The 21655-nt window shown below is 43.4% G+C and overlaps 1 protein-coding gene across 5 annotated transcripts; it reads right to left on the bottom strand.

Moving 5' to 3' along the window:
• Positions 1–108: 108 nt before the first annotated feature.
• Positions 109–21655, bottom strand: HIGD1B (HIG1 hypoxia inducible domain family member 1B). 5 transcript variants are annotated; one of them, XM_061588968.1, is made up of 4 exons: positions 21552–21655; positions 3767–3869; positions 2160–2294; positions 109–877 (listed from the first exon to the last, which is right to left on the bottom strand). In XM_061588968.1, the coding sequence occupies exons 2-4, from the start codon at positions 3861–3863 to the stop codon at positions 831–833; spliced, it is 279 nt and encodes a 92-aa protein (XP_061444952.1). In that variant the 5' UTR covers positions 3864–3869; positions 21552–21655; the 3' UTR covers positions 109–830. The 5 variants fall into 5 exon arrangements, with proteins under 5 accessions (XP_061444952.1, XP_061444951.1, XP_061444948.1 ...); XM_061588967.1 differs by lacking the exon at positions 21552–21655 and adding an exon at positions 4886–5154; XM_061588964.1 differs by lacking the exon at positions 21552–21655 and adding an exon at positions 4701–4876.

Genomic DNA, 21655 nt, shown 5'->3' on the forward strand with positions numbered 1-21655 from the left:
CAGAAGGCCTGCTGGAAATATTATTCTGTGTACAAATATGTACATGTGCAGATATATCCATGTCCAAACAAATAAGTTATTCAAATGAGTAATGCTGCTGTAAACCAGTTTACCAAATATGTGCATTTTAATGCCTTTTTAAGCAAGGTATTTTCTGATTATATTTGAAATAATGACAGTAGATATTACCATTGCCCTTAAGTCATGTGCAAGGTGGAGCCACTGGAAAACAGGCTTAGTTACAAAGGTAATTAAAAATGGAAACTATACAGCGCAGAACTTCACAAGACAAGTGGTTTGCATTAAAGAAGGGATCGTTGCGGTCAGAATTGGGCGAATCATTTCTCGTCAGTGTGAATTTGCTCTTTATGTGCATATGTGCAATTTACATGCTTAATTCTGAATTATATTTTGTAGCATTTGGTTCCCCCCCCCTCTTTTTACCAACACAGGGTTATAACTTTAGTGTGATAAAAGCAGGCAGTTTCTTCCACACTTAGGCAGGTTGTGAGAAGGGGAAAAATGGTTTAAGGAGACGTTGGCCAGGTAACTGTTAAGGACAGTATTATCCTGTCCTTCAGCAGGGGATTGACTACTCAATAATCCCTTGGGGGTCTTTTTCAATCCTCTGTTTCCATAAGGTTCCCCTTTACTTCTCAGGACTTATTTTAAAGGAAAAACATATAAGCTGTAAGTAAGCAGTTGAGGCTGCAGGGCCTGCTTCTCCTGCAAGAGTAAACCAAATGATCTCCCAACCCTGCTGGAGCTGCCACAGGGGTCTTCAAATCCATTCAGGGAGAAGGAACAAACGAATGCCATCCACGTCTCATTTATTTTTGTTTTGGGAAGTAGTCTTTGTACATGCTGTAGACAGCGCCTAAGAGAAAAAGTAGTATTAGTGCAAAGGAGACCATTGGAAACTGGACTACGGGGGGGGGGGGAGGAGGAACCAGTGCTTTCTGTCACTAACACATCATTTTGCTTACTGTTGCTTTTGCTTAGTCACAAGAGGTAATGAATTTTGCAGAGCACTGGAAGGCCACCCGCTGCCCCTTTCAATCTTTGCAGGCCATCCACCGGCTTCCCCATTTCTCCACTGTTTCCCACTCCTTTTCAAACTGATGTTTCTACCTCTAAGGGCTAGAAACATTGGGTGGTATTCAGTGCTAGTCCTACTCGGAGTAGATCCACTGAAGTTAATAGACACAACTAACTTAAGTTCATTAATTAGAATTGGTCTGTTCTAAGTAGGGCAGTGGAAAACAACTTTTTTTTAATGCTGAATTTCTCAGGATTCTGTGTGCAATACCGTATTCCCCATGTAACTTTGGGCCTGATTGCAGGATTGTCTTAGCAAAATTTGCATAGTCAGAAATGAACCTGGCTCCTGCTCCTTCTGGCTTCTAAGGAAAACAGCAACTTTTTTATCCTGTAGTCAAGCAGAGCCAAGGTCTGTTCTGTTTCACTGGTTGCCCGCTGCAATGTCTCCTATTATCTGCTGTGTTACAACTTGTGATTCATTTATTTTTTAAAAAAGGAAAGAGCTTGTGCCTTCAATAAGCCTGGCAACCACTCTGACCCATTGGGCTTCTGTGGTTCAGGAAGCACAATCTCCAAATCCAGATGTGTGAAGCTTAATTATTTGGACAATAACAGTGGTGAGGGAACAGGATGCTGAATGTACTGGGAGGTGCACTTTTTGCACTGAGGGTGCAGAGGCCAAGAACAGGTCCCAGGAAGGCCAGTGTGGAAGATGCCTAGTTTGCATGTTGATAGCAGCTGACCTGGAAGCTCTGCCTGTGGCAGTTAGTCTTGTTGGCCCATTTATGCCAAGGGATGAATATGTATGTGTGAACTGGCCCAAAGGGTTAAAGCAGGGGTGGGGAACCTTTGGCCCTCCAGATGTTGCTGAACTACAACTCCCATCAGCCCCAGCAAGCATGGCTAATGGCTAGGGATGATGGGAGTTGCAGGTCAGCAACATCTGAGGGCTAAAGGTTTCTTACACCTCAGCTAAAGACTCAGTCCCACCTTGGAATAATGACCTCAGGAGACTTGGTGTCCCTGTGGGACTTTGCTGTCTGATAGATGTTGCAGGTCCTCTACCTGTGCCCACACCCATCTCTTGTGCCTCCTTTCTCTTCATCCCCCAACCTTACCAAGTGTTACGGCTCCAACCACACAGGTCTGGGCAGCTAACCGAGTGTGAATCAAGTGGACAGACATCTTCATGCTCCCTCTTGCCTTCAGCCGGTAAAGTCCATAGGCTGCCACAGCTACAAACCCCATCATGCCTGCAAGGCCAGAGAAGCCATAGAACCATAAGAACCTAGGAAGAGCCGGCTTGATCAGACCAGTGGCCAATCTTGTCCAGCATCCTGTTCTCACAGTGGCCAACCAGATGCCTATAGGAAGCCCCCAAGCAGGACCGCACACAAGAGCGCTCTCCCCTCCTGCAGTTTCTGGTATTCAGAACTAAATTTCTGGAGGGGTCCTTGTGCAGTCAAGTAGCCCATCCCACCTCCTTCAGGTAAGGCACATTCTACACTGCCGAGAGACAAGACTGATGCTTGGCCACACTTTCTTTAAAAACTCCAAGGAAGCATCACAACCATCCTCTAAGCAGCCTCTTGTGTTACTAGGCTCATCTTCCATGCAGGAGGATTTCCCAATTTCTTTACTGCCTTTATGCTAAAAGGCTGCATACAATGCTAATAAGAACAAGCTTGAATCTAACACCCTGTATAGTTTTAGATTACTGAATATTTGCATCTTTTATGGATTGTTGCTTCATTTTGGGAGCTCTGTAAATAATTAGAATATTTATAGGCTGAGTTCATCCTTAGTTTTAGGTGAAGACAGAACCGTGTGTCAGAACAATTTCAGCCTCCCTTCAGTTTCAGAAATAAACGTTTTGAGTTTGCTGTGGGGTCAGGGCTGTTTGCCAGAGACAGCAAAGAGCAATGACAAATATGCTTTGAAAACAAAAAATCTAAGAATGGAGAATAAATAATGCAATGGTAGAGCATATACTTTGTAGACAGACAGTCTTGGGGTCAAGTCCAGGCAGCTAAAGGCTTCTACTTCAGGTGTTGGAGAGCAGTAGGCAATTTTGGGTTAGACCAGGGTTGGGGAACTTGTGGCCCTCCAGATGCTTTTAGACTCCAACTCACCTCACCCACTCTAGCCAATGGTCAGGAGTGATAGGAGTTGTAGGCCAGCCACATCTGGAAGGCCACAGATTTCCCACCCCCAGGCTCAATGCACCAGTGGCCTGACTCATACATTCCTAGGGCCACATTTCCCACACAGCACACCCATAGCCCCATAATAAGAACATAAGAAAAACCCTGTTAGATCAGGCCACTGGCCCATCTAGTGAAACATCCTATTCTCATAGTAGCCAACTGGATGTGAATAGGAAGCCCACAAGCAGGACCTGAATGCAATAGCAGTCTCTTCACTTGTGATTCCCAGGAACCAATATTCAGAGGCATGCTGCCTCCAACAATGGAGGGAAAACATAACCATAATGGCCTCTGAAAGCCTTACCCTCCATGAATTCATGTAACCCTCTTAGTTTTCCTCCTCCTCCTCCACTACCCCCACCACCACCTAGTCACAGACATGGGTCTTCAGACCACATTTGGTTCCCAGCCTATCTTCAGCAGCAGGAGCATCCTTGGTTCTGCTCCCTCTACAACTAAGCTAGAAGGAAACCACACACATTTCCTAGGAACTGGCACTTCAGGCTCCCCAAACTTACCAAATGGCACCAAAGGGCTCTTCCGTGCCTTTTGTAGAAATTTAGCACCAACCGTAGTTTCATGCTCTGGAATCCAGTCATCTTTGTCAGTTGACATTGGAAGCTGCAAAAATGAATTTCAAAGTTACATATTGGATAGAAAAAACACTACTTAGCCTTTACACATTTCTTTCCTTAAAGATGCACGTGTCTCAAAGATGGGAGTTTTCATTAAGGTACGTCCCTAACAGGTAGGAAGCTGACGTTTGGTCCAAATAGAGTGTAAGACAACCTAATTGCTATAAATAGCTGAAGAACTAGACGTTTGTATCCCTATTTCCTGGAACTTGGGACACAAAGTCTGCCTCTTAATCATTGCTAGGACTCAAAAATAATCTGAACTAGGCAAACCATGGATGGGTTTGAAAGTTAGGATCATACACCTGAAGCAAGTTATGATTGTGGAAAGGTGGGAACTTCCAGTGGCAGCGAGGAATGCATCAATGTGATGTAGCGGTTAGAGTGTTGGACTACGACCTGGGAGACCAGGGTTTAAATCCCCACACAGCCATGAAGCTCACTGGGTGACCTTGGGCCAGACATGGCCTCTCAGCCTCAGAGGAAGACAATGGTAAACCACCTCTGAATATCACTTACCATGAAAACCCTATTCATAGGGTCGCCATAATTCGGGATCGACTTGAAGGCAGTTAATTTCCATTTCCATTTACTAGAACTACCCCCAAAATAGGTAAACTCTAATGCAAGAGTATACACACATTTGTTACCAGATTGATGCCTTCTGTAAAGAGACCCATTTAAGGAGGGCAAAAAGAAGAACTGCCCTGTCAAAACAGAAGAAACATGCTGCCAAAAAAGAGGGCACAGCTAACACATATATAGATGCCCATTTAATAATCATTCCTAATTTAAACAGAAATGCAATGCAGCTCACCACAATGCAGACTGATGGATGGGCTGCTGTCCACATGCTAGCAGTTGATGGGCAGCTTCAGAGCCCTGTCTTGCCTTTCTTCTATTTTTTTTTTATCTTCAACTGGACTTGGAATGTACAGCCCTTCAAATAAAGAGCCCTGTAAAGTAGGGCACATTGCCCACCTAGCTCCACTGGAGACTCACCTGCTGCCTGAGAGTAACTGGCCTGTTTGAATGGTTGCTCCCTTACTTTTCTTGTAGGTTGCTTCTGTTGGCTGCTACAGAGAGATCTCTTTGGAAGTCTTGCTGAGCAGAGTTGTTTTTACATGAGCTGCCTGGGTCTCTTCCCATCCTGTCACTTTAAGGTTACAATGAAGTCTCCACACTATTGCCTTGATGTTTCAGCAAGGAGACGGCTGCCAGCTTGATTATCTACTTGCTTGCTCCTTAACCCTTGCTCTGCCTGTTGTCTTCTTCAGCAAAGGGTTAAGCAGCCAAGTACAGTAGAACATAAAGCTCATTTAACAAACTGAATAGAGGGCACTAAACCTCAAAAAAGAGAACACTCATCTGCTACTGAAACACTAAATCTAAGAAGGGATTAGGAGAGTAGGATGAGAAGCACAAGCAGGGCCAAGAGTATTTTGAGATCCCAACAAACAAATACAGAAATTGTTCTTCCACACAGAATTCAGCATCTTTAATCTGGAAGAAGAAAAAGCAAGTTACTAATCCTTATGGATAGACTTGAAAGTGCACAGGCAATGCTTGATGAAATCTCAGAGAGTAAGTACATTTATATTAGACAACTATCTTAGTTTGCATAATTGATATCTGTAGCTGTTATATATATATATACATTATGCAAATTAAGAATTTTATTCACTAATAGGCAAAAAACGTTGTGGTTTAAGAACATACCTATAGTCAACAGCTATTTCTATCAAACTTTAAAAAGCAGGGAAATTGGGCAGCTCTAGTGAATGCACCAGGGGAGCAGGAGACCTGACCTCCTCTCTGAGATATTGGACTGCCCTACAAATTTGTAAATATGCAAACACAATTTGGGTTGGTCTTTCACAGTCCAATCCACTTCCTGTGTAGCTTGGAATAATTTGGTAACGTGTGCCTCTGAGCATATGGAGAGTGATGGCAACACCTGCCATCTCCAAAGATGGAGAATTACATTTTTGTATGCTTGTTCGTGTTCTTCTTACTTTGCTTCTTGTCTGTGTTACTACTGTTTCTACAGAGAATCTAACCTAGAAAACTATATTTTTTCTAATTATTCACCCTAGAAATCTGTGTCAAAATTATTTTTATTAATTTCAAAGCCTTTTTATTGGTCAATGTCATACAATGGTGAAGACAGCCTTTTGTGTTTCATATGGAGGTTATGTTCTTTTTCTATTTTGGGTGCATTAACAGTTGCATCTGAAACTGCAGCTTAATGTAAAATCAGACCGATTACAATATGCTGCTACTTAAGCAATGAATGTAGCTGTTGGAAAAAAACAAACTTGGCCTTCTAAAGGTGCATGTTTTGAGCCTGCTTTCTATTTAAACCACTCCACTTAAGGAAAGGTGGGCACAGTCAATTAAAAACATAGAGCACACCTAGAATTTTGCTAGAATATATTTCACCTCCCACTGTTTTATCTTGTGCAAACTCCTCATGTCCATTGGAAACTATTCTGCAGAATAGTTAGTACTATTATTCCACAATTGTTTTTGGAGTTTTTTTTATTGTTACAAAGTGTTGCTGTACTTCACATATTCACAGAAACAGAAGCAAATGAAAATGATTTACTATAGGAAAGGTCACTAAAATTGCAAAGTAAATCAAACATATTTAAAGTGACTTCAGCTGTCTTAATATTGTTGCTTCCTCCCTGCTAAAACAAGATCAGCACACAGCGCGTCTTGTTTCTGTAATTTGGCTTATTGCAGGTGTTGCCACCACTCTCCATATGATCAGAGGCACGTTACAAAATTCTTCCAAGCTGCACAAGAAGTGGATTGGACTGTGAAAGACCAACCCAAATTGTGTTTGCATTTTGACAAATTTGTAGGGCAGTACAATATCTCAGAGAGGAGTTCAGGTCTTCTGCTTCCCTGGTGCATTCACTAGAGCTGCCCAATTTCCCTGCTTTTTAAAATTTGATAGAAATATCTGTTGGCTATAGATATGTTCTTAAACCACAAGGTTTTTTGCCTATTAGTGAATTTCTCTGCTTTTTAATCCGGGAGGTAAGAAATGGGATCCTGTGCAACTTTGCTGAGAATGGGTTGATCATATGCATGCTTATTGAGTTCAGTGGGATTTACTCCCCTGCAATCATGCTTAGGATAGGTGAAATTGATTACAGGGGATGAGAAGGGGGGAGGAAGGGAGAGTAGAGGGGAAGGAGGGAAAAGGTAGGTCATTTGCATGCTTATTGAGTTCAATGGAATTTGCTCACATGCAATCATGGTAAAACTGACCATGGGGTAGCAGGAGGGAGAAGGAGGGGATTGGAAGAATGGAGGAGGGGGAAGGAGGGGGCAACAGGAAGGGGATAGGAGGGGGGAGGAGGGGAGGGCAGATTTGGTCATTTGCATGCTTTTTTAGTTCAGTGGCATTTACTCCTGTGCAATCATGATTAGGATAGGTAAAACTGACCTGGGGGAGGGGCAGGGAGGGCAGGGGGAGGGGCAGGGAGGAAGGGGGAGAGGAGGAAATTGGGTGGGTAGGCACTGGGAAGAGGGGAAGTCCCTTTCCTTTCCAAAAGAAAAACACTGTGAACAGTATCATGGTTTTTCAACATTTCCCCCACCTTTTCATTCTACAGCAGCCACCCAAATTTACACCAAAGCTGTCACTGGCCAAATCCACACCAGACTGTCAGCACTGAGCTGAAAACAACAGAATGAAATTTAACAGGGATAAGTGCAAAGTTCTACATCTAGGAAAAAGAAACCAAATGCATAGTTATAAGATGGGGAATATTTGGCTCAGAAATACTACATGTGAGAAGGATCTTGGAATTGTTGGTCACAAGCTGAATATGAGCCAACAGTACAATGTGGCTGCAAAAAAGTCAAATGCTATTTTAGGCTGCATTAACAGAAATACAGTTTCCAAATCACATGAAGTACCTCTCTATTCACCACTGGTTAGGCCTCATCTTGAGTCCTGCATTCAGGTCTGGACACCACACTTGAAGAAGGGTGCAGACAAACTAACAGTTTCAGAGGAGGGCAACAAGGATGTTCAGGGGACTAGTAACAAAGCCCCATGAGAAGAGACTGAAAGAACCGGGCATGTTTAGCTTTGAGAAGAGAAGACTGATGGGATAGATGACAGATCTCTTCTCGATCATCCCAGAGTGCAAGGACATAGAATAATGGGCTCAAGTTACAGGAAGTCAGATTTTGGCTGAACATCAGGATAAACTTTCTGTTAGAGCAGTAGGACAATGGAACCAATGACCTAGGGAGGTGGTGGGCTCTCCAACACTGGAGGCATTCAAGAGGCAGCTGGACAGCCACCTGTCAGATATGCTTGAAGTTGGATTCCTGCATTGAACAGGGAGGTTGGACTTGATGGCCTTATAGGCCTCTTCCAACTCTACTATTCTATGATTCTATCTAATAATTCAGGGTTTTTTGTTCAGGAAGCTATCTTTTTTACATATATTTTTTAATGTTTTTGTGCGTCTGCTGAATATAAGGCATGGGACAATGTTATTAGCAGCACTTTTTAGAATGATGGAGGGATTCTAGAGGATATAAAACTAAATCTAAATGTGATGTACTGTTTCTTTGACTCTTACTTTATGTCAGAGTTTACTTCCAGATTCATTGTGAGTCCAGTTGAAAATAAGCTTAATATCGATTACTGAGAGTTTTGTGGGACTTCCAAACTCATAAAGTCACATTACATATGTAAGATCTGGCAATGAGGATTTTCTGACCCACCAGATGAGATTGGAGAGATACAGTATAAATTGTTTAAAATAAATCACTTTTTGATTCAAGGTATCCTTGCTAGGGATTATTAATCTGGAATACATCCCTCTGATCAGGAGGGATTTTGTCTGTTCTCTTACTTAGCAGCCAAGTTTTTTAGATTGCTTTGAAATGGAAACACAACAAATCTTCCTTAACTGAAGGATGTTGCAATAAGAGGCAAAGTTTTGAGAGGTTTGGATGAGAAATAGGAAGCTCTTCTCAGAGTGCCCTAAGTAGCAAAAACTGGACTCCTGACCTCCATCATGCCTAGTGAACAAGGCACATCCCTCCTAAAATAGACAAAAGTTCCTACTTAAATCCTGTCTGGCAAGAAGGCTGAGAAATCCCAGTGATGCTTATCACCAGATAGCTACTAACTTCCCAAAGTGTGAGCCATCTCACCCCCACCCCAACTCCCCTAAAATGTGCGTATGGGCTACCAGAGAAACCTAATGTGAGATATGATTGGCTGATAGGTGCCTGCTGTCTGTCAAATGCAATGTGTGTAAAAAAACCAAAACCTTTAAAATGTGCTGCAGCCATGCAGTACTTTGTCCCTCACTGACCATCAGAAAAATGGTCATCTATGTTGTGTTACTTGTGAGGAGACCAGAAGTCTGCTTTGTAAACAGCAAACTCACGGGTGATAGATTTCAGCTTTTATTTTCACTATTCTGCTTTGTCCGTTTGTCTTCCTCCTTTCCTTTTTTATTCTTAATAGACTAATGTGGCTGTCAGGGTCTTGCATGTATTGTTGCCAAACTCATCGGACTGTTGTAAAACCCTCACTGGACTCAGTCACTTGGTTCACGTTACAGAGGTATAGGATTGGCGTTGACTGAGGAAAGCAGGTTGCTCTGGTCTCTGGGATAGACAGGGAGCTGGGTACTGGTTCTCTGCCCCTTGTAAACTGAGTGGGACCTTGGTAGAGAAAATCAAGTTTCTTTTGCCACAGAGAGGGACAACTAAACTGGATGCTGCTATCTCAGGGTCCCTGTCTAAGTAATTGCCTTGACCTCTCAGAATTCACTTCTGTCTGGGGGCTGTAGGTATTAAAGGGCAGGGGAGTGTGGTAGAAGCATTACCGGATAGATTTGGGACACAACTGGCCTACCTTACAAGGCAGTTGTGCAAGGAAGAGTGTAAGCAGGCTCTCCTAGCCTTCCCCCTCTGCTTTGACAAATTAGGTCAAGAATGAGGACCACCTGATCTGTGATCCTAAACAGGCCCACTAGGCCTCTGTATCCAACCCCCATTAGGTAAATGGGTAGTGGAGAAAGGGTCTTTCTGGTGTTTGCACCTCATTTGTGGAACTTCCTCCTGAAGGTGATCCACCTGGCACCTTCTTTCTTGCTCTTAGGTATCAGATGAAGGCTATACTATTTACGCAAGGTTTTTTTTTAATTACATATATTTGCCCATCCTTTCAGCAATGACTGATTTTGCTTCTGTGTTAATTTGTGCTATATAATTGTTGCGGTTTCCACAGTTTATGAAGTTTATGTCTGTTGAAATTGCCCTCAGATGGTTATTAATTGGCTGTTGTAATACACTGACTTTGCTGCTGATGGGTCTTTCCTTGATTGGCTTGTTTTATTATATTTGTGAAGCCACCTGGTATGCTACCTTACAAAAATATTTTAAATAATAGAAATATTTTAAATAATAGCATGGCATGACTGGCAACGGGTTCCTCAGTTGAGCCCTGGCTCATATCCTGCATGTTTTTGAATCAGCAATATAACTTGAGCCACCACATGCACTGCAAATCACAGGTGGCAACAAAAGGAGGCTGCAGGAATCTGAATAAAAGGGCATCTTTCTATGGAAAAACATTACCGCCTCTCTTATCTCCCTCTGTTTCTTTTTTCCTCTGCCTGCCTCCCTCTCCTTTATGGTCTCTGTGTTCCCACCAGATCAGTGCTGGGATATATTTCTCACACAGGATGTTTATAGCAAAAGCAGGCTCGGGGATCCAGCTGCTCACATCCAGTCCCCCAGGCTTGATGAACGCAGTGGAAAATGCTGACCCGCTTTCAGATTCCAGATCTGACAGATGAAGTCAGGACACCAAAATAAGGGAGAAAGATTTCAAAGATGTCATGGGCAAAAAAATACATATCGGAGAATCAACCCATCAAGTGTCAAGGCGCACTCTTCTTCAAGTGAAATTGGTAAATGTTGCACAGAAGGCTCAAGCAATATGTTACTCTTGTAAGAAAATCCTGACAGCCCACGTATTTTCTGAAAAGCAGTGAAAGAAAGCAGAGGTTTCCATCAGATAAGTGGTGAACGAAGGGTTGCTTTACCCCTTTGCCTACTCATCACTTGCCCATGGTAATTCTTCCAGTTTACTCTCTTTCCCCCACCCTAGATAGGGTTCCAGAGTAAAATGTGTTTCCAAGTGAAATATATATATATATATATATATATATATATATATATATATATATATATATAAATATATATATATATATATATATAATCCATACAAGGGGAGGATGGCTTGGGAGGCACTTTGGGGGTATAGAAGAAATGGGTGGGAAAAGGGTTGACACATATCCCCTACACCAGGGAAGGGAAACCTTTTCATCTAAGGGCCATATTCTCCTCTGGGCAGCCTTTTGAAAGCCACATGCCAGTTTGGCCAGAAGCAAAAGCAGGTGGGGCAAGTAACCTTCGACTGCTGTTATGTAACACCAGGTCTGTGGTGCAGAAAACAATGCTCATCCATGACTTGATCTTGGATGAGAACGCAGACCTGGTGTGTATTACGGAGACCTGGCTGGATGAGGCCTCAGCTCCTACGCTTGAGGCCATATGTCCAGCCGACAGCAGCCGAGGGTTGGTAGGCAGGGAGGGGGAGTGGCAGTCATCTATCGAGGGTCCTTGGTTTTTGCCAGGCCCCCTCTCCATGAGACCAAGTTTGTTGACTGCATGTACTGGAGGTTGGGCCCAAAGGGCAGTTTAGGGATTCTGCTTGTGTACCGCCCACCCCGCAGCACAGCAGACTCTCTGGCCGAGGTGCTCGAGGTGGTCTCTGGTGTACGAATGCTCTCCCCCAACCTATTAGTTTTGGGGGACTTCAACGTGCACGCCGAGACAGTCCTCACTGGAGCCCCTCGGGATTTCATGGAAACCATGACTTCCTGGGAACTGCACCTTAGTAATATAGGGCCCACCCATGTAGCCGGTCATGCTCTTGACCTTGTGTTTGTCTCGGGAGGGGAGGGAAGTGCTCTGAAAATGGGGGCTGTTCTTTCTAACCCCGTGTCATGGTCAGATCACTACCTGGTGAATATGGACCTCTCAATGCCACACACCCTCCGCAGGGGACAAGGACCTATTAGGATGGTCCGCCCCAGGCGCCTGATGGATCCTAAAGGATTCCTGAATGCGCTGGGAGAATTGGAGCCGGCTGACGGCCACCCGGTCAAAACCCTGGTGATGGAGTGGAATAAGGAGATCACTAGGGCAGTAGACCGGGTGGCACCGAAACGTCCTCTCCCCCTGAATAGAGCTCAGATAGCACCCTGGTATACACCACAGCTCCGGGGTCTGAGACAGGAGGTGAGACGACTAGAGCGCCGGTGGCAGAAATCTCGCTCTGAAGATGATCGGACACTGGTTAGAGCAGCAATTGCTGCTTACCAGGTGGCAACAAAGGCAACAAAGAGGGAATTCTTTGCTGCCTCTATTGCGTCCGCAGAGTGCTGTCCCAGGAGGTTGTTCCAAGTGGTCCGAAATCTGGTCGGTCCAGTTGCTCAGGAACCCATGGAGCATTCTGAAGCCCCCTGTGACACATTTGCTAAACACTTTGCCGATAAAATCGAGCATCTGAAGAGCATGATTCTGTACGCCGTGGAGACAGGAAGCGAGCCAGAGCCGGCCAGTTGCATTCCAGTCCGGTGGGATCGGTTTCAGCCTCTTCCCTCTGAGGAAGTGGACAAGGTGCTCTCTACTGTGAAGCCAACCACCTGTCTGCTGGATCCTTGCCCCTCATGGCTCATTATGAGCTGCAAAGAGAGACTGAGCGAAGGGATCAAGGCAATAGTAAATGCACCCTTGGAAGAGGGTGCAATGCCATTAGCCCTCAAGGAGGCAGTTATAAAGCCCATCTTGAAAAAGTCCTCCTTGGATCCCCAAGAGTTGAATAACTTCCGCCCAGTCTCTAAACAGTTACAGACACACTTGGATGAAGCGGATTATCTAGATCCATTCCAATTGGGCTTCAGGACTGGACATGGAACTGAAACAGCCTTGGTTGCCCTGGTGGATGATATGAGGAGGGCGTTGGATAGGGGAGAATATAACTTCCTCGTCCTCCTGGATGTCTCAGCGGCCTTCGATACCGTCGACCACGGTATCCTGTTGGATTGCCTGGAAGGATTAGGAATAGGGGGTACTGTTCTATGGTGGCTCCGTTCCTATCTCTCAGACAGATGCCAACGGGTAGCATTGGGGGATGAGGTCTCAGACCCTTGGCTTCTCAATTGTGGAGTGCCACAGGGTTCTATCCTCTCCCCCATGCTATTCAACATCTATGTAAAGCCGCTGGGGGCCATCATCAGAAGATTTGGGCTGCGGTGCCACCAATATGCGGATGACACTCAGCTCTATCTCTCATTTAAGTCCTCACCAGAGTTGGCTGTGGATACCATGTCCAAGTGCCTGGAATCCATAAGTGAATGGATGGGAAGGAATAGGCTGAAACTAAATCCCGACAAGACCGAGGTGTTGCTCGTGGGAGATAGGGGCAGGTTGGGGGATATAGACATGGTGTTCAATGGGGTAAGATTACTCTTAAAAGACCAGGTCCGCAGCCTTGGGGTCATTCTTGACTCCCAGCTGTCCATGGAGGCTCAGGTCTTGGCAGTGAGCCGGGCAGCTTGGTATCAATTGCATCTGATAAGGAGGCTGCAACCTGGTCTTCTCCCGCTTAGACTACTGTAATGCGCTCTACGTGGGGTTACCCTTGAAAATGGTCCGGAAATTACAACTGATACAGAATGCGGCGGCACGTTTGATTAAGAACAGCCGTCGCCGTGATCATATCACTCCGGTGTTAATAGATCTACACTGGCTACCAGTTGTTTACCGGGCCCAATTCAAGGTGTTGGTGTTGACCTTTAAAGCCCTATACGGTTTTGGCCCAGTTTATCTGAAGGAGTGCCTCCAGCATCACCAATTATGCCGCCTGACAAGATCAGCCACACAAGACCTTCTCTCGGTCCCGCCAGTTAAGACAGAGAGGCTGGTGCGGACCAGAGAGAGGGCATTTTCGATTGTGGCCCCCACCCTCTGGAACTCCCTTCCTTTTGACCTCCGCCATGCCCCTTCCTTGATAGGTTTCCGCCGGGCCTTGAAGACCTGGCTGTTCAGGCAGGCCTACGGGACCTCTGGGGTGGGTTAGTTTTTAATATGGTAATATTATTATTGTTGTGGTCCTCTTTGGCTTTTATTGTATTTTTACTGTGAAGTTGTACGTCGCCTAGAGTGGCCGTTAATTCGGCCAGATAGGCGACTCACAAATAAAATTTTATGATGATGATGATGATGTCAATTTCACCTTCCTGCATTAGGTTAGTTGCCAGGTCAGAAGCATCCCAAACCCTGAGATTCCAGGGTGGGCCCTAGTGATGTCATGGGGTAGGCCCTAGTGATGTCATTAAGCATGATATGTTAAGCATCATCCACACCTGCTTAAAGTATACCATTCAAACAAAAAAATATCTGATTGGAAATTAAGATCTTAGCTAAATGAGGGTGTTCCTAGGTCCAGGTGAAGTGATGGGATAATTTCTTCTCACCTGCTTAGGGACCCTAGGTAGGGAACATTTAATCTAGCCTACTTGCTTCTGGCAAGAAGGGTTTAAGTTCCCTCAGGCCAGGCCAGTCACCAGAAGGCCACTGTAGGAAAAAGGGAGCTAGTGTTGTGGAGATGTTACATGGGAGCACTCAGAAATAAAGACGGGTGCCCTTGAAGGCTGCAATTCTAAACACACTTACTAAGGGACTAAGCCCCATAGAACTCAACAAGACTTACTTCTGAATTAGATATGATTAGGATTGTGCTGTTGGAAAGGCTTGACTAGGGATTCTTTCCAAAGATGTCCCTATCAAAGCAGGGTGGCAAGCCCCTGCCTGGAATGCCCTGCCTGCCTTTTAACGTGGCTGCTCCAACCATCTTTACAGACAACCCTTCATGGCAGAGAGAGGTTTCAGAAATGAGTAAAAGTTAAGAAGATTCTCTGCCATTTCCTGCCTACCCTGTGGGCTGCTATAAACTCACTTTGCCAGTCCACCCAATTCCAGTGAGTAATAATTGACAGAGAGAAACCACACATGGTTTGGTGTACCTTCACAGGCAGCAGATTGGGAACAACAGCAATTGCAGCCACACTCCCAAATATGTGAATTTTCTTTTACCTCTGTTTGGCAAGAAACAAACTATCATGCAACCAACAAGGCAGGTTCCGTTCCGGACTGCCACCGTAAAGTGGAAATCGCTGTAAAGCGGAACCCATTGAGTATAATGGGGTGTGTCGTGCGAAAATGCCGCAAAATGCCGCAAAAGCGCAAAAACGGCTTTAAAACAGGGAATTTCCCTTAATTGAAAGCCGCCACATTAGCGGAACGCCAGAATGCGAGGCGCCGGTAAGCGGGGCCCTACTGTACATCATCAGTGGGTTTAAGGGGGTTGATCTGACCTCATGGAAACACTGTTGCTGCTTCTATGGATGTAAGGGAGTGATTGATGTCAGAGGTAAATGAAATGCAAACAGGAAAAGAAAAACAAAAGACAGTTATGATTTCTTGAATACAATATCATACCAACCACAACAAGATTCCTAAGAGTAAGGTAGAAAACTCATCATCCCACAACCAGTCAGGTTTCCTAACCAAAACTAAAAAAATCCTGGTTGCCAGTCAGCCAAGGTCACAGAAATCCCCATGCAGCACAATCTGACCCAGGGACTAGTTTGTGGACAATGCTGTCCATGATTGCTGACATGAGTGAGACCCTATTAGCACATAATACCTCTGCTCTGAAATCTGTACTGGTTGCCGATTTGCTACCAGGCCAAGTTCAAGGTGTGCTTACCATGTTCCGGGTTCCATATAGTACTTGTTCTGCTCTCCTAAGAAATCGTTCCTTTTGTGTGGCAGCACCTACGCTTTGGAACTCCCTGCCTATTGCCACTCTTTTTGGCACCTGCTAAAATCATTTTTGTTTAGGCAAAATTACCTAGGCATATAGAAGCTATTATGTTCTTTTTTGTTTTTGTTGGCTTTATTATTTTGAATGTTTAACTGTTTTTGCCAATAATTTAATTGTTTTAATTTCTTCTGTAAACTGCTTTGACGTTTTTTACAATAAATGTTGTAAATAAAATACACAAATTTGGGAGTCACTGTGGCCCTTGGGCATCTTTCCTCTTTTAAGAACAAAGGAATCTGCCTTATACCGAGTCAGGCCATTTGATATCATCTAGCTCAGTACTGATAGCATTGTCTCTCCAGTATTCCAGGCAATAGTCTTTTCCAGATATTGGACTTTGGACCTTTGCATGCAAAGCATGTGCCCTACCACTGAGCTATAGCCCTTCTCCTGTTTAAAACTGTTCTTTTCTATTCACTAATGAATGCACAGCACACCTAGGGCAGATCCACACCATTCAGTTAAAGCACATTCAACACAATTTGAAGCACATGAATCCTAACACAGAATCATGGGAACTATAGTTGTGAGGAGGAAACTACACTAAAGGATCCTTCCTGGGAAGTCATGAGCTTTAAATGCAGGTTCGATGTGCTATAAATGTATTGTGCGGAACTAAATAAACTTTGCCTGCATGCAAATCATTTTAATTAATTTTTTAAAAATGGAAATGAGCTACAAAGTTTACTGGGTGACCATGGGCTACTCACCATCTCTCAGCCTAATCTGTCCCTCAGAGTGAAAAACAACAGAGCGGGACCACAACCACCCCAAGGAAGAAGGGCACACTGAAAATGTAGAGGAAATAATAATGTACAACCATAGTGTGAAATCAGATACTTATCGGGACATACAGGCGGGTCCCGCTTATACGGCAGGTTCCGTTCTGGACTGCCGCCGAAAAGCGGAAATCGCCGTAAAGCGGAACCCATTGAAGATAATGGAGCACGTTGTGCGAAAATGGCACGAAAATGGAGCACGACGAGCAAAAACCGCTGTAAAAGCGGAACAAGCGCCTTAAAGCAGGGACTTTCCCTGATTGAAAGCCGTCACATTAGCGGAACGCCAAAAGGTGAAGCGCTGTAAAGCGGGGCCCGCCTGTACTATGAAGAAATATTTATATAAGCATGACTGTTAAAGATGTTTATTATTTACACAACCTGTAAATATATTTATAGTGCCATCCTATGCATGTTTACTCAGAAGCAAGTCCCAATGTATTCAATGGGGCTTACTCAAAGGGAAACATGCACAGGACTACAATCTCAAGTGATAAGGAACTATACTTACCTGACCCAAAATTCAGAATCATGTCACTTTAAGCTGTTTGGCAACTTTTTATACTTGTTTTATGATTATTGGATTTTAAAAAGATTTATTTCTATTGTGAGCTGCCTTGGTTCCCAACCCTTCCTCATAAGGTTGTTGGAAAGATTCCATATATACACATACTGGAGATGTAAAAATACATATACCCCATATAATAGTTTATTGTCAAAACCAGTTGGTCATTGCAGAACATTAAAAAAAAAGTGTTAGTTTCGTACATAATAAAAGCTGTGACACCTAGGTAAGCCCTGCCTAATTGATTTAAAAATAGAATTGGAGGGGAGAGAAAGATTTACAACATAAATACAATCCTTTGCTATGTTCACTCAAAAGTCCAGTTGATTTACAGCACAATCCTAACCATGTCTACTAAAATGTCCTATTGAATTCAGTGTGGTGTACTCCTGGTATGTGGGATTAGCATTGCAGCTTTAATTCCAGAAAAATTAGTTTAGGATTAAAGCTTCATATTGGGAAGGTTTTCAAAACAGGCTATAAATTAAACAAATAAACTTCCCTCTTCAACAGCCTAGGAAAATTTAAACAAGTTGCATGTACTCTTCTTTTAAATTTCTGTTTAAAAATTATTTGAAAGACAAAATGTATAATATGCTATTTTTGCAAGTAATTTAAAAAACCCTGCATGTACACTTTTATTATAATCATAACTGAAATAGTTTAAAGTAAACAATTGCCTATCAAGATCCTGCTGTAATTATTTTGTTCAACATCTTCTGACCTGCACACACAAAGGGACTTTTGCCACTGCTGAAAGCTATAAACCAAGAAAAGACAACAACTTTCTGGCCTTGAAATGGGTTCCAGTTATTGCCTGGAGGTCAACAAATCCCTTGTCAATCCCAAACCTGACTTCATTTACTGGCTACAAACCTGAAAAGGTGAGGTTAGAGCAGCCAGCTACAAGCTCATTTAACAGAAGTTGTGGGAGCAGGGCGGCTGACATTTTGGTGTATACCTCTTGAACCAGACTACCTAGAAACTGTTTTTAATGAAAGCTGGGAGTCTGGAGATTGGAGTGACTCAATCACCCAGGAGACCAGGAGAGGACCCCAAAAATCCAGAGTCTCCTGGCGAAAACTGGAAATCTGACAACCCTATTCTACACACACTTGCACACCCTTCTCTATCCTCCATGCAGGCAAGCAAGAGGCATGAGGAGGGTTCAGGGACAGATTCCAGCCAGGCAAAAGTGCTAATTGAGGGTACAAAACAGGCTTGGTGAGGGACATGGCTAGGGAGGAGGTGTGGCCTAGAGAAAGGCCTCAGGGCCAGATAGCCTTGAAAGGCCAGTTTTGACCCCTGCATCTGAGTTCTCCATCCCTGCCTTACACACAACTGCTCCATTGAAAATTGTCCCTTCTCAATGCTGCTTTTCACCAAAGAATTGGACCATTTAACATGTAGTCTGACCCTTTATAAAGATGAACACAAGACCCGATGACAAGGACATCAAAAATACATGGTGAACTCTGTAGTTAGGATGAAAATATAATTGTTAGTAAACATGTTGTATGTAAGAACTTATCATAAAATGGAAAATGTATGCAGTCTATATTTTTGTTCCTTGACTGTTTTTTAAAGTTTATTTTACTGTTAGTTTGACTTCTTGGTGTAATTTTTAAAAAAAGTACTTTGACCCCAAGCCATGCTTATTAGGGTATAAATGTTCACCATTTTGTTTTCACCATTTATAATTAGAACAATGCAATAATATATTTCTAGGATGTTTTGACCAAATAGAAAAAGTCTGCACTTTTCACTATTGGTAAACACTTTTAAATAAATAATTCCAGACTTACCTTTACTGGAAAACTCTAACATAAAATTAGACCGTTAAGCACCTGGTAATGGGGCTGGAGTGACAACAACAGAATTACAAAAGTGGTTCCTCATATGCAACAGAAGTAGCTAAAACGAACCAAACTGTGTGTTTTAATTAGATTGGTATTAAGTGGTTAAGTTGTTATTTATTAAATTTATATCCCACTTTCCTCCCAAAGGAGACTAGGGCACCACACACAAAAACGATTACACATCTAAAAACATTTCCAATACAGACTGGGAAAAGACTGCAGACTGGGAAAGATCTTGACTTACAAGACTTGTTGGAATGCTATGTCTTATGTTAATGCTGGTTTCCACCAATGCTAAGCCTTTAAAATTGGCAAATTTAGCATATGATGATCTGGTATTATGCAATTATGTGTTGCAGGTTAGAAAACAAACAAGTACATACATAGAGAAGTTATACATAGAGAAGTTTAGCATCAAGATTCTGGGATCTTAATGCACTGAAGTCTAATTGCATGGGGACTGACACAATGTTATAACACAATGTTATTTAAAGTGCCCTGATTAGTACAGCAGTGTTCAATACAATGAGCTGAAGGTGTCATGAAAATAGGCTGGTCATGTGTCCTACTTTACAGAGGATAATCCTCTATTTGAAGGAATCCTCTGTGCATGGCTGTCCAATCCAAGTATGGTTTAAAGATCAATAATCATTAGAAGGGAGAGCAGGGTCAGCAGTTAGCACCTGGACAGCAGACACAGCAGGCCAATAGGTCACCTGGTCACAGTCTTCCCTGCTATGGTGAGAGGTCTAAAGTGTATAGTAATTCTTTTAAATGTGCATTTATATCAATATAAATCAACATGGGCAGATCTGCCGTCGGGTTTGGATTACGAATAAAACATATTTTTCTAGCATTTTGCTTTCTCACCCTCACATTTCCGGTTTTAGATGCTAGCCACTTTCCTTTGTTGCAAATCTGGCCCCTCTTTTATCCTTTTTTGGGGGGGGGCAATACATTTCCTCTTTGTTGGCAATATGTAAAGGGATGCCAAAGGTGAAAGGCTGGAATCTTCTCCATGGGTAGCTGCCTTTTTCTCAGACAGAGTTTCAGTACTTATAAGAGCCAGTGTGGTGTAGTGGTTAAGGTGTTGGACTACAACCTGGGAGACTAGGGTTCAAATCCCCACACAGCCATGAAGCTCACTGGGTGACCTTGGGCTAGTCACTGCCTCTCAGCCTCATGAAAACCCTATTCATAAGGTCGCCATAAGTTGGAACTGACTTGAAGGCAGTACATTCACATTTTTTAAGAGCTGCACAACTGGCAGAAAAACAATCCCAAGTATAGTGATGCGGCAATAGGGAAAGCTTTGCTTCACACTTGCCAGCCATGCCTATTATGAGGTCATTTTCATGGCCCGGGTTTTTATCATTACAACTAGGCACATTGTCCTGCATCAAACAAGCTTGGGATTTTATTGGCATGGATGTCAACATACCTCCATATATGCTACGTGGGTGGAATGCCTGGTTCCCAATCATGAAATCATAGCAGAAATCCACAACATAATAGGCTGTGCCCTTGATAATTTCCCAGGAAGACTTAACTGCTGAATCTGACCCAATTGGATGATAGCTCTCGCTTTCATCATTCATAATCCTATATGTCAGGGATGGGGAACCTCAGGCCCAGAGGCAAACACAGCCATCCAGGCCTCTCCATCTGAACTCTTTCCGGGTCACATACCCTTCCTCAGCCACACCCTCGTTCCCAAGCCACAACTGTCACTAGCTTTGCTTCTGAGCCTCCTTGAGTGTCTTTGCTTGAAACTCCAGTTTCTTTATTGAACTCCAATAATGAGTCTTGCTTGCCTAGATGGAGGATAGTGAGGGATGTCTGAGTGGCTGTAGAACCTAGCCTGTTGTATCAAGGTAAAATTTATATTAATTGTTCCATCCGCTTTTGCCTGTGGCCCTGCCCACTACTGGCGAGTGGCCCTCAGAAGGTTGCCCTGAAGAGAATGCGGCCCTCAAGCTGACAAAGGTTCCACATCCCTGATATATGTTAATAGCAGCTTGAATATCAATCACATCAGGATGGAGGCAAGGGATCTCCCCAACAACAAATCAATGGCACAATAAAAGTTTGGAGAAAAGACATGGAGAAAATGTCACATAAAATTCCAGAACCACAGGGTACCAGAAGACAAATAAGCTTATGGGACTGCTGTTCCCATGACTGGCCCATATTTAACAGCTTCCTGAAAGACCCAGCCCACAACAATCTATTTCTTTACCAAAGTACAAACACATGATTTTTATAACCAAATGCCAAGCTAACAAATGAAAATGTTCTTGCCTTTAATTCTACACTTAATATTAATCATTTCAAGATAATTTTGAACTACACCATAAAGTACAGAAACCACAGTAACCAATACAGCATGAATCAAGAGCAGGTTCTTTGATGTGGCTATATCTCAGAAGAACCGCTACTGGTGGGAAATTACCTCTGGAAATATGGTAGGTTGACATTCACCATCTTCTTCCAAGCATATCCTGGCCTCTCTGCAGCTTCCAAGATTTGTTTTCTTCCACTTGAGCTTATTGTCGT

This window comes from Rhineura floridana, chromosome 11 (genome assembly GCF_030035675.1).
Source record: "Rhineura floridana isolate rRhiFlo1 chromosome 11, rRhiFlo1.hap2, whole genome shotgun sequence".
NCBI classification, from domain to species: domain Eukaryota; kingdom Metazoa; phylum Chordata; class Lepidosauria; order Squamata; family Rhineuridae; genus Rhineura; species Rhineura floridana.